Source organism: Xenopus laevis, chromosome 1S (genome assembly GCF_017654675.1).
Source record: "Xenopus laevis strain J_2021 chromosome 1S, Xenopus_laevis_v10.1, whole genome shotgun sequence".
Taxonomy (NCBI): Eukaryota; Metazoa; Chordata; class Amphibia; order Anura; family Pipidae; genus Xenopus; species Xenopus laevis.
Window position 1 is genome coordinate 68,579,535 of NC_054372.1, and position 16,015 is coordinate 68,595,549.

Sequence of the window (16,015 nt, forward strand, 5' to 3'; positions counted from 1 at the left end):
TAAGCTATTTTCAAATCAGCCAAACCTCTGTGTTAGCTGCTGTTCAGTAGTGCTGCCACCTGCTGGAAGTTAGTGTGTGCCCTTTATTTGCATAATAACATCACCAGCAGATAGGGAAATCTCCTGATACTTCTAGTGGAGGAGTTTACTAAAACAAGGCATTCTGGGTAAAATACTCAAAGCAGTGTTACAATCTGAGCATGCTCCTGAAATTTGCATATTAGAGTCTCTGTTATAGTCACAGTATGGCCTCCCTCAGTGAAAGAACCCATTTGACAAAGTAAGGGATTTTTTTTTTTAAAACCTGCAGTTTTTTCAAAAAACTATATATGTAGTTTGATTAAACGTGTTTAGCTTGTACTGGTCAGATTGTTAATATGTGTTTGATTTTGGCTGTGATAGGTGCCCTTTAAGTCTGCTAAAAAATCATTAATTAAATTAAACATTAATTAAACATTCAATAGGCTGTTTTTATTTCCAATAAGGATTAATTATATTTTAGTTTTGATAGAGTGTACAAGGTATTGTTTTATTATTACTGAGAAAGGATAATGAGAACATTATTAAAAATTTGGATTATGTGGATATAATGGAGCCTATGGGAGATGGTCTTCCATAATTAAGAGCTTTCTGGAGAGAGATACAGTAGATGGAGCGATAGGTAGAGTAGCCTTTGGCCTAGTTAGACTCCACCTCCACTTGCTCAAGTATCCTCTCCTTGTTCTAGTGTCAATGAAAGAGAAGGTATAGTGATGGGAGGGGGCGTCAATCACGTAAACAAGGGAAGGGAGCATGCACACTAGGCTGAAGCAGGCTGTTGTGCCAACGTAGTTGTTCCATGGAGAGAGTACCCTGGTTGACATTATCGCTGCAGACTACCAAAATGGTGTAAATTATCTCAAATTAATGCACTGCTGAGATGAACCCTACTAAAAAGTTCTAATGAGTGAGTCTAGACTACTGAAGGAAGCTCATATTACCCAGGAGGGTAGAGGAAGCTGGATAGAAGATAATTGCTCTTAAAAAATTGTCTCCACCTTTATTTAATCACTTAAATAGCAGTTAATGAGTTTGCTTGTAATAGGATTATTATTACAGTGAACTAAATATTCCTCTGAAGATACCCTTTTTTATTTGTTTATTAAAATTAATAAATAGGGTAATCTTTTGTAATATCACCCACACTCCACTTTCCAGTCAAAGACGGAAAATGCATAACTAGAGCTGAACAAGACACTAGCATGCCCTCTTCTCAACCCAACCTACAAACAATCATGGTTTCTACACCCAGGTCCACCCAACCTATTTCTGATGTCAGTGGATGGGGAGGGACATGCACAGTGTGATGGCAGCCAGACCATCTCAGGCAGGAAGAGCTTTTCATTTAGTTCAGGATTGGCCTGCCCAAGCCCCTCCACGACCTATGAATAAATGTACACTAGAGAAAGAAAAAGAAGGCAATCGAAACATTTACAAATAAATGAATGAGTTTTTTTTATTTAAGGCATATTGGAAAGTTTCCTTAGAATTTGTATTTAGTTTGTGCAGAAAAAAAAAGTTTTTTTTTAGGGGGGGGGGGTTGGATATCTACTTAAAGAGCAATTGAATGAGTAAAGTCTTTATTTTATAGTTAAATTGTACACAAGACAATACATCTTTATTTAATAAGTTTACAGATTCATAATCACCAGTTAAGACTGTTTGTAAAAGAATTTTGATACAGCCATATCATAACAATTGGATAGCAAGATTTGTGGATTATTAGTTGAAAGTATCTGGCAGCAGAGGAGCTCTGTATACTTACGAAACAGGGTGAGGCTCATAGTATGTATTGCTGATGTTCTCTTGCACTGGTTCGGGAGAAGGTTGCCTTTCCTCTTGCTCCTCCTCAACTTCCTCTTCAGATTCTATAACAGAAATGTCTAAATCAGGGATAACAATACTTTAATATTCCCGGTGTGTCACACAACTACATAATTACAGCTAAACTAGAATTGTAATTTTAGCAAACAATACTCCTTATTCGAGCGACTTTGAAAAACGTGTCGCCGCGTGTGAATAGGCGCAGGTGACTATAGCGATAGCGGGTGCAAGATACCAGCAAGCCATTCAGGGAGATTAGACGCGGCGATTAGTCGCCAGGCGACTAATCTCCCTGAAATCTTCCCGTGTGGCCTAGCCCTTACTCAATGTAACTGAATGTGTCGAAGTAGGACCTGGATTTTACTATTAAGTCCTATTCTTAGATCTACCAGGCAGCTGTTATCTTGTGTTAGGGAGTGGATATCTGGTTACCTTCCAATTGTTCTGTTGTAAAGGGAGGGGGGTGATATCACTCCAACTTGCAGTACAGCAGTAAAGAGTGACTGAAGTTAATCAGAACACATGTCACATGACTGGAGGCAGCTGGAAACTGACAATATGTCCAGCCCCATGTCAAATTTCAAAATTAAATATAAAATAAATCTGTTTGCTCTTTTGAGAAATGGATTTCATTGCAGAATTCTGCTGGAGCAGCACTATTAACTAATGCATTTTGGGGAAAAATGTATCCCTTTAAATATATACATATTTAGGGCCTGGCAGGGGTGATCCTGGGGCTGCTGCCACCTAAATAAGTAACTCCAATAACACAGTTCATCTATCACATTCGAAGAATTATGACACTTATTGATAAGGCAGCAGGGTCAAAATGTAGATGCAAATGGAAAATCTGGCACCATGGATTGCCAGATTCTATTGAAATTAGGATCAGTATAGTTTCCTAAACATGCAAAGCTGGCAGCTTGCAGTTTCAATGGTGAGGAAAATGCCCTTTACAATAACTGTTTAAAACCATAGCAGGTGCTAATCAACCCACTGAAAGTGAATGCCTTTAAAATACACACTGCATAGATGATTACTTTTTTTGAAATGCATGATGAACATTGCATTAGTATTGTGTGCCTCCTTATGGTACGTAGCTAAACTAATTAGCCATTCAGTATATAAGGATATTGTGACTGCTCTGTTTAATAAATGCAAATGACAAACAGATCAAAATACAAATGTTCACTAAGCAGCATATTTAGGTTTTTAGATTTTCACCCATTTCCTACCTTCATCCATCTCGGCTTCTGAATCACCAAACACTTCATCTTCATAACGAAAGATGTCATTATGCACATAGAATTTGTTTGGAACTGAACCCTGTATTGTGCCAAGAAATATATAATCTTCCAGTTAGCCACATTAAGTCAAAATTATTTAAAATAACACTGCCTATACGATGATCTCCAATTGGAAAATATCTTCTTCCATACAGTTATAACACAGATAAGGGCTATGGCAGGCATATTACTTTGTAATCAAAGTGCTGAGGCTCAACATAAGGTACTTACTTCTGGAGCAAGGACAAATGTCTGCATGAACTTTCTCATTGGCTGTCCATTATTGGAAAGTTCACCCATGACCTGCACCACAACGCCATCACTCAGTGTAGCATGCGCATCTACGTGCCGGATTTTGGTACGGCATTCACTGAACTGAAGAGACATCACCTTTTTGTGAATTTCCTTGAGGTTAGAGGGAAAAAAAATTGAGAGAGGTATAAATAAAGTACAGCAGAGTCAGCACAACATTGTTGCATTTTATCAAGCATCATGTTCTAATTAAAGGTGAACTCGACATAAGATTGTTGAAATTAAAAATTATGCAGACTTTTCATGATTTTTAATGGTTTGGAACAGTTTTTTAAGCCTAGCTCTCCTGCTGATCTGTCATACTACTTTGCTGAGCTGGCTGACTGTTACTTTGCATCAGCAACCATCTGTCCTTAGACTGCATCCTCCAAATTGTAGTAATAGACGGCACCAGTCATTGGTTTGTTGTCTTAAAATGCCTTTATTGGGACATAGGCTCTGACCCCAAACACCCGGCAACGTTTCAGACCTCTCACGGTCTTTTCTCAAGCCTTAGACTGCATCCTCCAAACCCCACAATTCCCTGCACACATAATTTCAATAAGAAACAGAACATCATAGTGCAATGCATTGTGGGTTATGTAGTTCCTACATGTTGTCTGTAAGCTGTGAAGTTGTTACAGGATTTCAAATGATGCAGAAAGAGAACTGTTAAACAGCTGTATTTCAGCATAAAATATTTCATTTATTTATACTTTTTGAAGAAATGGGTAACTGTGATGTGTATATTAGGGGTCTCTGTGTTATGTGGGCCTCTTTATCAAATTTTGGTTTGGAAGCCAGGGTTCCCCTTTAATATTCAACATTGCTGTGGATTCGGAAGCAATTTCCAGATGCAGACTCTAAATTGTTACAATTTGACATTTCTCACTAGTATTTGTGGAATATTAGCAACTGTATTAATTATAATATTTAATAAAACAAAGGAATTGTGTATTGCAATGTGTGGTGCAGTGTAGATTCTTCTCTTCATTGCAAATATTTTACTTGCAAACTTTCTTGCTAGGCAGCATTTTTAATTACAGAATATGCTGGCTTTAATATACATATTTTGCACACTCATTCATAACTTGGCACAATATATTTCATACATACAGCCTGGCCATAAACTGCTTCTTGCGGCTTTCCAGTGGCATCCAGCCCTCCATGTACATATGAAGAATTTCTTCCATAAAACCTAAATGTTTAAAAATAAATAAATAAATGTGTTTTGAGAAAAAGTAATTAGCTAGTAATATGACCCTGTAAGACTTCTAATGCTGGGGCTAATTCATGTTCTTGTCCCATAATGTTTTAGTCCCATCCCTGTTTTGGTTGAAGGAGTTGTTGCACTTGATGCAGGTGTGGCCAATATGTCAAAATTAGTGAAATTGCATTTGAACTCCATTTCATATTGGACAAAATTGAGAACTTCATCTCATATTGGACAAAAAATGTTTTTCGGTGTTTGGCTTATGCATCAAAGATGATGCCTAGCTCAGGTAGCAGCCCTGTGCCATGTGCTCCTCTGTGGATGAATAGGAATCATAATAATTTCCACTCACTAAAATTAATTGCAGATGATAAATAAGTAATAAGGCCCAGTAAAATGCCTTGTAGTAGAAGTCTTCACAGAAGACCTGACATTCCAGACATATAGGTCTATGATAGATCCAAACTACAGGCTATAGTTAGGGTTGCCAGTTATTCCTTTTAAAATTAGGAGTAGTGAAAAGCAAATCCCATAATAGAAAACAATAATTAAAACAATGTACATAAACTGATTTTTAGCAGCAGCTCATTTACGCCCACAAGTGCAATGAGTAAAGTGTAGGGATGGGCGAATTTTTTCACCTTGTTTTGCGGAAAAAAATACGCCCATAAACTTGTATGGCGTTGCGCGTCTAAATAAAAAGACGCGCGTCAAAAAAAATTTCGCCCTTCGACATTGTACGCCCATAGACTTTAATGGGTGTCGGCGACATTTTGACGGCAGCAAATTTTTGGCGAAACAGAACGGGTCAAATTTGCCCATCCCTAGTAAAGTGCAATTTTGAGGCCAATCTGCATTTCTTTTCAGTATAATGCAGCATTTTTTCCCTAGATTTCAAGTGTACGTCCTATTCTTCTAGATGCAGGTTCGGTGTTCATTAACACAGGGTGCTGTGGAAACAGAGGCAGCAGCTGTGAGCACAACTATTTGAAACTGCAAGGAGCACAGTTTGACATAAGTACTTAATTAATGAGGTTGTATAGTAACTGACTGAGGGGAAATGTACATGTACGCAACTGTTCTTGTGTGGTAAATGTGCTCTTAAAGTCTTTGATGTCCTTTGGATCCTCTGGTAAAACACTTATTAAATTTAAAGGGGTTTTTCACCTTTGAATTATTCAAAACTATACGACAGCTCTCCAGTTTGCAGTTATAGCAATCTGGTTGCTAGGGTCCAAGTTACCCTAGCAACCATGCAATGATTTGAGACTGTAAGAGACTGGAATATGGCTAAGAGAGGGCCTTAATAGAAAGGTGAGTAATAAAAAGTAGCAATAAGAACAAGTTTGTAGATTTAAAGTAGCATTTGTTTTTCAGAAGGGGGTCAGTTACCCCCATTTGAAAGCTGTAATGGGTCAGAAGAAAAAGAGAAATAATTTAAAAAAAAACTTTATAAAAAATAATGAAGACCAATTAAAAACTTGCTTAGAATCTATAACATACCAAAAGTTAACTTAAAGGTGAAGCAGCCCTTTAAGGTGATACCCCTTATTTCAGCATGTAAACATTGTATGTGACGGATTTAAAAACCTTTACCTGTGCAAAAAGTCTGGTGCTTTATTTAAAAGTGTGTAGTACTGTCTCACAAATTCCCGCCCTACAAGCAGGGGACTTGGCTTCTCCATCACCATTTCTTTGGTACAGAAAGTAATGTGCTGCAATGAAAAACAGTTTAGTCATTTAAAACCAAAGGCTTCTATAAAAAAGGAGACATGCTAAAGAATACATTATATATTATTCAGTAAGTATGAAATACAAGGATACACCTGCAATTTCAATTAATAAGATGAATGAACACCGAAGAAGATGAGTCATTTTGTTCTATTTTTTTTTACCAACCATTTGGCCAACATTTGGGATCTGGGCATATACTGGCCAGTTTGGCTACCAGTTTATATAGCCTAACTGGACAGTTCTCTGCACATTTTGCAAATGTGTGTGTATGTTTGGAGATTTAATGCTAATTTGGAAATCATTTGTCTGTTTTGCCATGGATTCCTGTAAGCTTAGTAACATTTAAGCACAAAATACAATTTAAATACATGAGATTTTTTTTGGTAAATTTATTTATTTGCTGAAAATGGACTCTTGGGAGATGGTCTTCCTAAAATGTGGAGCTTTGATATCGGATTTCTGGGTAAGATATCCCATTCCAGTGCCAGGTAATTATAGAGGGAAAAATATGGGGTATGTTTCTGAATCTTGTAGCTCCTGTTATCTGCTGGACAAATGTGGGCCCTTAAACCCTGCTAAAACTTGAATTGGAGCCACATGGATATAAAGTACCTTATTTACCAGTGCAGGTTAGCAATACATTATAATTTGTTTTATTTTTGGTGTTCTTGCCACATTTCTTTTCAAACACAAGAGCCTAACTATAGGTTTCTGTTCCAGTAAAATACACAAAGACAATACTTTAGAACATCTAGACAAGTTGAATGTAAAATTATAGAACAATGGTCCACTGGAAAAGAAATATGGAACAATAAGATTTTCCCACTAGTGATGCACAGGTCGGCTTGAAACCAATGGGACCCACAAGTTGAGCAGGTTCATGCAAATCTACTGCCTCTATAAACGGGTCACGGGTGGGTGGCCTTTATTGCCAGCCAAGCCACTTCTTACTTATATACTCCTGCTTGCTCCATCCCCACCAGTGACTTCAGAGATGGGGTCGGCATTGGTATATAAATCATGGAGTGAGCTAGCTCATTCTCCAGTTGGATTAGGGTTGGTGCGAATCTAAAGACCTTTGTCCCATGCATCACACCTCCCCACATGAACAGATGTGCGTGTCTACCATTTTCTTTCTTTTCTGGGAATACAGTGGTACTTAAAAGTTTGTGAAGCCTTTAAAATGTTCTAGATTTTTATATGAATGTGACCTAAATGATCTTATTTTCAAACAAATCCTAAAAGTAGATGAAGAAAAACGTGCTAAACAAATGAAACGAAATAGAATTGGTCATGCATTTATTAAAAAAAAAAGGATCCAATAACATATCTGCGAGTGGCAAAAGTAAGTGAATCCTAAGGTTTACCATATAATTTAAAGATCAAACCAGAGGCTGGTGTTTTTAGTCAATGGGATGACAATCAGGTATGAGTTAGAGACCTTGTTTTATTTAACCGGAACCCATCAAAGCCTGATCACACATACAACACATTTGGGAATGTGTATCATGGCTCGAACAAAGGAGGTGTCTGAGGACCTCAGAAAAAGTTTTGATGCCCATAAAGCTGAAAAATTTTACAAGACTATCTCAACTTCAAGCCTGTTGTTGCCCTTCCCAGAAGTGGTTCACCATCAAAGATAACTCCAGCTGCAAGGCATTCAAAAGCCTGTGAGGTTACGCAGGGTAACTTCTAAAAAGCAGAAGGCCTGTCTCTCGTTGGCAAATGTTGATGTTCAACCATCAGGAGAACACTTAATAGAAAAGATGTGTATGGCAGGATAGCAAGGAGAAACCCACTGATCTTACTCAAAAATATTGCTGACATCTACAGTTTGCTAAAGATCATGTGGACAAACCGGAAGGATATTGGAAGAATGTTTTGTGTATGGAGGAAGCCAAATAGAATTTTGGCTTAAATGAGGAGCGATAAAGAAAACCACTGCATTCCAGCAAAAGAACTTTATCCCATCTGTGAAACATGATGATGGGAGTATTCTGATTTGTTGCATCTGTGCCTGGACGGCTTGACATCATTGATGAATTCTGAACTATACCAGAGAATTCTAAAGGAAAACATCAATACATCTGTCCATGAACTAAATCTCAAATGATAGTGGGTCATGCAGCAAAACAACAATCCAAAACACACAAGTCATTCTTCCAAAGAATGGTTAAAAAAGAACAAAGTAAATGTTCTGGAATGGCCAAGTCCAAGTCTTGACCTTAATCCAATTGATATGTTGAGGAAAGGCCTATAGCGGAGCCGTTCATGTGAGGAAACCCACCAACATCCAAGAGCTGAAGCTGTTCTGTATGGAGAAATGGGCTAAACTTTCAATGTACAGGGCTGATCAACAGTTACCACAATGTTTAGTTGCCGTTATTGCTACACAAGGGGGTCACAGCAAATATTGAGCAAAAGTAGTGAATACTGATTCATTTACTTGTGCCATACACAGAAATGCTATTGGATTATTTTTCACTAAATACATGACCAAATATAATCATTTTTGTTTCATTTGTTTAACTAGGTTTTATATCATCTACTTTTAGGGTTTGTTTGAAAATCAGATGTTTTAGGTGCCATTCATAGAAAAAAATAGAACATTTTAAAGGGTTGACAAGCTTTCAAGCAGCACTGTATATAGCTAATTATATACAGACAATTCTTACAGGTGACAGCCACAAAAAAAAGCATTTTACTTTGCATAATGAAAGAAAATGTAACCTGGAGCAGTGACTTCTACTACACTGTTTCAAGGGTAAGAAGCATAACAAAGCAAAGTCAAAGCAGGATAAACAAATACTGCTTTCAATTGCAATTACTTCTGCAAGTAACTAAGAGCTTTGAAATAAAGTAACTGGCATATGCTGCCAGACTTAAATTTTGCTCAGAATCCAAAGCCTAGAGTATTGTTTTAAGGCAATGTACTGCATTTATATTAACAAACAGTAAACATTCATTTTCATTAAGAGTACATGCATGGGACCTATTATCCAGAACGCTTAGGACCTGGGGTTTTCCTGAATAACAGATCTTTACGTAATTTGGATCTTGATTTCTCACGGTTTGTATTCAAATTTTTTTGCACAAAAATTCACAAATTCCAATTCGATTTTCAAAAATCACGTCTGGTATTTATTAAGAAAAAAAAAAATCGAAAACGCAAATGTAAAAAAACTAAATTAAGAATTTAAAGGCTGGCGAGTTCATGTAGAAGTCAATGGGAGAAGTCCTAGGCAAAATTCTAGCTATTTTTTTAATTGGGGTTTAATTGGAGTTTGAGTTTGTAAACTAAAACTTTTAAGCTTATAAACTGAAAAAATTCGAAGCATTTGAGTTTGTTTCACGATTATATTCAATCGAGTGTCTTACATTTGGATTTTTTCATAAAAAAATTAAACATTTGATTTTTTTAAATTCTGGGTTTATTCAAAGTAGAATAACTCTAAACCTCACAAATTTGAATTTTGATAAATAGGTCTTCTAGAAAATAATTTAAATATTAAATAAACCATTGTTTCCTGTCAGTAAAGAATAATATGTTAGTACAAGGTACAGTTTTATTATTACAAAAAAAGGAAATCATTTTTAGAAATTTGGATTTGGCTAAAATGGAGTCTAATACGGAGCTTTCTGGGTAACTAGTTTCCGGATAACGGATTCCATGCCTGAATAATATGTACAAGGACTGTTCCAGCCTGCTCAGTGGAAACTATTAGTCCCTGCTATAAGAATATAAAATAAGGAAAAAGAAGAGGCAGTGAAAACTTTTGAACTACAATATATAAACCACGAAAACAAGGATTTGCAGTTTCACTTTAGTTACCATCATTATAACATTTTTCAATTTCTATAGCAGCTTGGGGGGGGGGCGATTTACTAACTTCTGAAGTGAAACATTCTGTTGATACATTTGTTATCCTTGTCCCTGCTGAGCATAATCCCAGAGTTTCAGTAAAGGCAGCTGTTAGAATTAATACAATAGTTGCTAACAGTGTTGTGCTGGGCGGCCCAATGGCCGCGGGTCAGGAGGGTTTGGGCCAATCTCACACTCTTCTTCGCGGGCGGCGTGCCAGCTTCCGGGTTCGTCTTTTATAGACGCAGCACCTGCTCGCCTGGCCCCTTTTTGTGACGTCATCGGTGGAGCGGGTCTATAAAAGCAACCCGGAAGTTGGATGCGGGCAGGCACGGGCTAAGGTAGGGCGGGTTAGGGTTGGGGAAATCCCGACCAACACATAACTAGTTACTAATATTCTATAGATACTGCTGAGACATGTATCAACTGTAAAAAATAAAATATAGAAAGCAATTAAAAAAAGTCTTTGTTCATGGTGAACAATCTGAAAACAAATGAAAAGGGTGTTCGAAAGGTGAACAATCCCTTTAAATAAGTCAAATTAGAGTAAACATCACATGCAAGGTTTTGTAAGGCCTCAGTGTAGTGTTATATATGACGCAGTGTAGTGTTATACATGCCCTACTTTTATACAGTAAAAGTAGGGCATATAGAACACAACACTGATGATTTGCACTTGTCTATTCTACACCGGTTTCCTGCTGATTATATACAATTTTATGTGAACTGCGTGTTGCAAAGAAACAATTCCCAAAGACTTGCAATTAGGAGCAATGACCCTTGGGGAAATATAGAAATGTTAGCCGAGTGATTTCCAGCTCAATGGAAAGGCAAAAAGGTCTCAGTAATTACCTTTGATCCTTTCAATGTTAATCACCCAGACTAAGATGTACGCATGGCTAGTAAGGTGAATTTTGCTTGAAAAAGTGGCACAGGTCTGCACCTGCTGGTCAGTACCAACTGCTATTAAAATGAATGAGTGGTGATTCCTATTATTGTCCACCTACAGAGCTGGAGATTGACCTGTGTGCCATAGCCGAACCCAAAAATGTACCAGTCAGGTCTCACACTACAGATGCAGGGACAGTTGTAACATTTTTAAATTATGGCAGTAAATAGATTTAAGTTAATATAGCTCTTAATAATTTCAGTATGAAAAAAAAAAAAATTGTGATAGGCACAAGACTATTTTCTCAGAAAGCCTGTAAATTTATTTTAGGCCAACCTTTCTGCGGAGTATTTTGTATAAAGAAGTTCAATATAATATTAACTAGACTTGTGCTATAAATGAACAAACTAGACAAAATATATCAAAACATCCACAGCATAATATTGTTTACAATGACAGACAGGATATATTTTGCCTCCAGCATTAAATTGCAAGCTGCAAAATATCCTTAATGCATATTGGCGCAGTTAAATTGCGCAAATAGTTTAACAGCTTGAAATAGCCTCAGAAAGTAATTGTGCAAATAAGTGATTTGGATAAATAACCCGCTATGATTCACAGGTAATGACATGACATTTTGGTTATTTTCTCCCCCAAAATGTAAAATGGGTCACAAAATGCAACATCTGTCATTGCCTAAAGGTGGCCGTAGACACACAGAGATCGTATGATATTCGGTGTGTGTATGGTGGGCAAAGAGCCGACTGATATCGGCAGAAGACTTGGATATCGGTTGGGTCGTCGATTGTGCTGGATGGAAAATTTTGATTGGGTGCCTTTGAAGGCTCCCAAGCATCGCCTATTGTTACTGCTGAATTGCAGGTAGAATTCTATTGCTTCTACCTGTATATCTGATCATTCAGCTCTACACATGTATATTGAAACTAACAAACTTTCTTGGAAAGATCTTTTTTCAAAAAAGATCATAATTGTTACGTCTATGGCCACCTTTAGAACTGCAATTGTTGTTCTCTCTTTGTTTTGGGAAAGTTCTGGCATTATAGTTTCGATTTATAAGATTCAAATGATGTTCAATTGAGGTGTCTTTCATTCTGTAATGTTTTGTGTTATTTCATTTAATTAATATTTCTGAAGTGTTTTCCCCAGACCCATTTTGCCGGCCACATCGCCCAACATTTTTTCCTCATCACCAGCTCCCCCTGGCCCCACTAAAACGTACTAAGTTCGACATTTTCATTCCAAAGATGGCTTTTATTTGTAAAAGTGTCCAGAACTGCCAAAACTGCTGTAGTAGGCAGAAAAGATGCGAAAGGCACGTATTTTTAAAAAAAGATTTCTACTGCTGGCTTAATTTTTCCTCACCTGACACTTTTTGTTTCTGAAATGACAGACTGCATATTAATTCACAATTACTTTTTGGTAATTACGATCTTGTTTTAAATGGTGAAATTCCAAGCAGCAATTCATATACCATACATTAAATTTTTTTAGCAATTTAAAAATTATTTGTAAATGTGAACACTTTTGAAAGCAATATCTGTCTAATATGCTCCACTGCTTGTTCTGACTTCTCATAACAAATATTGTGTAGTCAGCTCCAGCCAAGACTTCACACAATGCCTTGCATGTTCTGTGATTAACAGGCCTGAGAATAAAGAGAACATGCATAACGTAATGCAGACGAGGCACAGTTTTTGTAGTCTGGCAGCTGAGATAGGGACAGCAAATGGAAAATGGCTTTCCATTGCAGTTTCCATGAAAATGTAAAAAAAAAAAATGAATATTTTATATGTTTCTAACAAGAACATTGTTTGTTTTCAGTATGCAAATAAAGTGGACAAGCTCTTTAATCTAGTAATATAAAACTCAAGGCTTTCCTAGGAACAATGGCTTTCTGGTATTCTAATTTAGGAGTACAATATAAGTATTGTCTTTTTGTTTCCTTCTATAAAGTACAGGTATGAGATCCGTTATCCAGAAACCTGTTATGCAGAAAGCTCCGAGTTACGGAAAAGGCCAACTTGCATAGACAAATTTTAACCATTGTCCTCTGCAATAATAAAACAGTACCTTGTACTTGATCCACACTATGATAACATGAATCCTGTTTGGGTGCAAAACAATCACACTGGGTTTATTTACATGATTTTCTAGTAGACCTCAAGTATGAAGATCCAAATTACAGAAAGATCAATTATCCAGAAAGCCCCAGGTCCAGAGAACGGTATACATGAAGTGGGCATAGTAAGTCATAGTGCATATCAGAGGAACACAGAATTATGCTGATGTCATACACAAGATTTTTTTTTAATACAATCATTGCGTAGACTGACGTCATAAAATTCTAGGCCTACAGTCTCCAGTTGAACTGGTCTGGCCCGAAAATATTGCTTCTCACTGGCCGACAACTGAGTAGGGGGGACAGTCGGGCTACATTTACTAAGCAGGGCAGAAGCAAATCAAGCTGTTTCCACTGCTGTTGTTAAACTGGAACACTCAAGACTCTGGACAAGCTCAAGCCATTTGCTAATACTTCAATGACTGCTCAGGAGCTGTAAGGCCACAGTTTGATCAACCAGACAAACTATGACCGTGACAAAAAAGATATCATATGCCGTAATGCCGATGAAATGGTTTCTAAAAATCACATGCTAAAATCTATTTGTTCTATGTATTAACATATTACACTGTTAAGTTAAGTCTCTCTTCCTAATTGCTCAAGTGTTGTGTACATGGTGTCGCAACGAGAGCCTATTGTGTACGCGTTAGGGAATCACATCCCGCACAACAAGAACAAGGCAGAGCGCTCACCTCTGTCAGAGCCGGTCAGGCGGCCAATAATCCCCCCCGTACGCACAATATGGAGTGCCGAGCCCCGACGGAAAATATAAGAACGTATTATTTTTCTCACCCTGATCGGGGGCAGGCGGCAGCTTGCTGGGCGGGATTATGACGTTCTTTTTCTGACGTCACGCCGGTGACGCAGGACTCAGGCGGTTACGCGGGCTTGAAGCGCAAACCCACAGCAAATGACGGCACTCCGCCCATATATTTTGTCATCACGCAGCGCCCTGGCGTCACACGCATCCATGTTATTTTTCTTCAATAAACTTTATTGAACTTCAGAGAGCTGTGCAATATTTGCCGATGTTCGGAAGCTGAAGTGCAATGAAGTGAGTTTAGACTAGGGTAGCGACTAGTTCCTATCCCTGGAAAGGACCGTCCCTCTAGTGGATAAGAAATAGACGACTCACATGGCAGTGGGCTAGTTTCTATCCTCAGAAAGGACCATGCCTCTAGTGGTGAGGTACCAGGAAAGTATAGGAATTAGTCCAGTCTATACTGACAAAGCTAAATGCCATCCAGTACAAATAAGGATAGACTCTAGTCTGTTCTAATAGAGCTAGCTATTTTTCATCCTTATAAAGGTCCTCACAATATATTAACCTTATGGTATGTTAAATAGATAGAAACTAATTTGAAACTCGTTAAAGGACATATTTCTGCCATGTTTAGAGATGGTACTTAGTTATTCATATATAAGATCATCATCATCATTTATTTATATAGCGCTGTCAAGATACGCAGTGCTTATAAGATGTGTGAAATCCATCATCTGTGTTCAGCTGTTTTAGCTCTACTTCATATGAGGTCCAGTACAGGGATAGAAACTAGTCAGTTCATATAAGAACAAGCTAATTCCCATCCTATCTAAGGACCTTCTCTAACAGTACAGGGACCAACTGTATTGGGCAAATACCTGACAGGTCCAGTACAGGGATAGAAACTAGTCAGTTTATATAAGAACTAGCTAATTTCTATCCTGTCTAAGATGGCCACACACAGAGAGATATGCTTGTTTGGCGATGTTGCCAAACAAGCGGATCTCTCCCTGACATGCCCACTTTGAGGTGGACGATATCGCTCTGATCCAATCGTGGGCCCTAGGGCCCAACGGTCGGATCATAGTGCTGCCAAAACAGGCAGTCGTATCGCAGGACCGCACCTACAAACAGATGGGGCCGCGATCCGATGGGATTTTTGAACCTGCCCGATAAACATTTCTTGCAAAGATGTATAACAAAGTTACAAGATGGTGACCCCCTGCTGCCAACCTTGAAAACATAAATCATTTGTTTAATTAGGCTTCTGGTGCAGTAAGTTCATGTTTAGTATACAAATTACAGCATTTTTTAGCATTATTCTATTTTAAACTTTAGTCCCCCTTTAATGCACCAAGCTATACAGGTTGATCCCAGATTAATGAAAAGGCATCAGGAGAAGATTTCACAGCCTGGTTATGTTCCTAGCAGCAAGGTCTTTATTCCCTCTGAATCTTTTACTCTTCAATCCCCTGAGGATCCCATACAGTTTGGGACCGCTGAGCTGTCACTTGCCTAACGATTTTGCAGACGTTCCCAGGGCATCTGAATGTACTGTATTACTAAAGGCCATTTTGTCTATACCTGCCCAGTAAAACTGGGAAAGATTCAGTTGGGAGGATATTTGGGCTGCTCCCTGTAACACTAGTTCTAGGATTTGTGTTCCTGTTACTTTGTCCTGGAATAACACACCTATTTCTGTTAAGGCTTTCGTTGATTCAGGGGCTGCTGGGAATTTTGTTGACGCAACTTTTGCTGGTAATATGTCTGTCCCTTCCATTCCTCTCCTGTCAATAGATGAAAATCCCCTTGGCAATGGCTTAGTAACATCAGTAACCCCTAAACTTGAGGTGTGTGTGGGAGGCACATGTTTTGAATACATTGATTTCCACCTTATCCACTGTGCATTCACTCCTGTGCTGTTAGGCCTGCCCTGGTTAAGCAACAAAACCCACACATTGATTGGGGTAATGA

General features: G+C 38.0%; 1 protein-coding gene across 6 annotated transcripts in view; it reads right to left on the bottom strand.

The window, feature by feature from the left end:
* Positions 1-14,220, bottom strand: part of g3bp2.S (G3BP stress granule assembly factor 2 S homeolog) — a 28,867-nt gene extending 14,647 nt beyond the window's left edge. The window contains exons 1-6 of one of the 6 annotated variants that reach the window (XM_018243440.2): positions 14,071-14,220; positions 6,250-6,368; positions 4,557-4,638; positions 3,381-3,554; positions 3,099-3,189; positions 1,805-1,922 (exon numbers count right to left, since the gene is read on the bottom strand). In XM_018243440.2, the coding sequence (XP_018098929.1) occupies positions 1,805-1,922; positions 3,099-3,189; positions 3,381-3,554; positions 4,557-4,638; positions 6,250-6,344 (560 nt within the window). In that variant the 5' untranslated portion in view covers positions 6,345-6,368; positions 14,071-14,220. Of the gene's footprint in view, positions 1-1,804; positions 1,923-3,098; positions 3,190-3,380; positions 3,555-4,556; positions 4,639-6,249; positions 6,369-13,970 lie in introns of all 6 variants that reach the window. The other 5 variants (XM_018243442.2, XM_018243444.2, XM_018243439.2 and 2 more) reach the window with 5 other exon arrangements.
* Between the last annotated feature and the right edge of the window lie 1,795 nt (positions 14,221-16,015).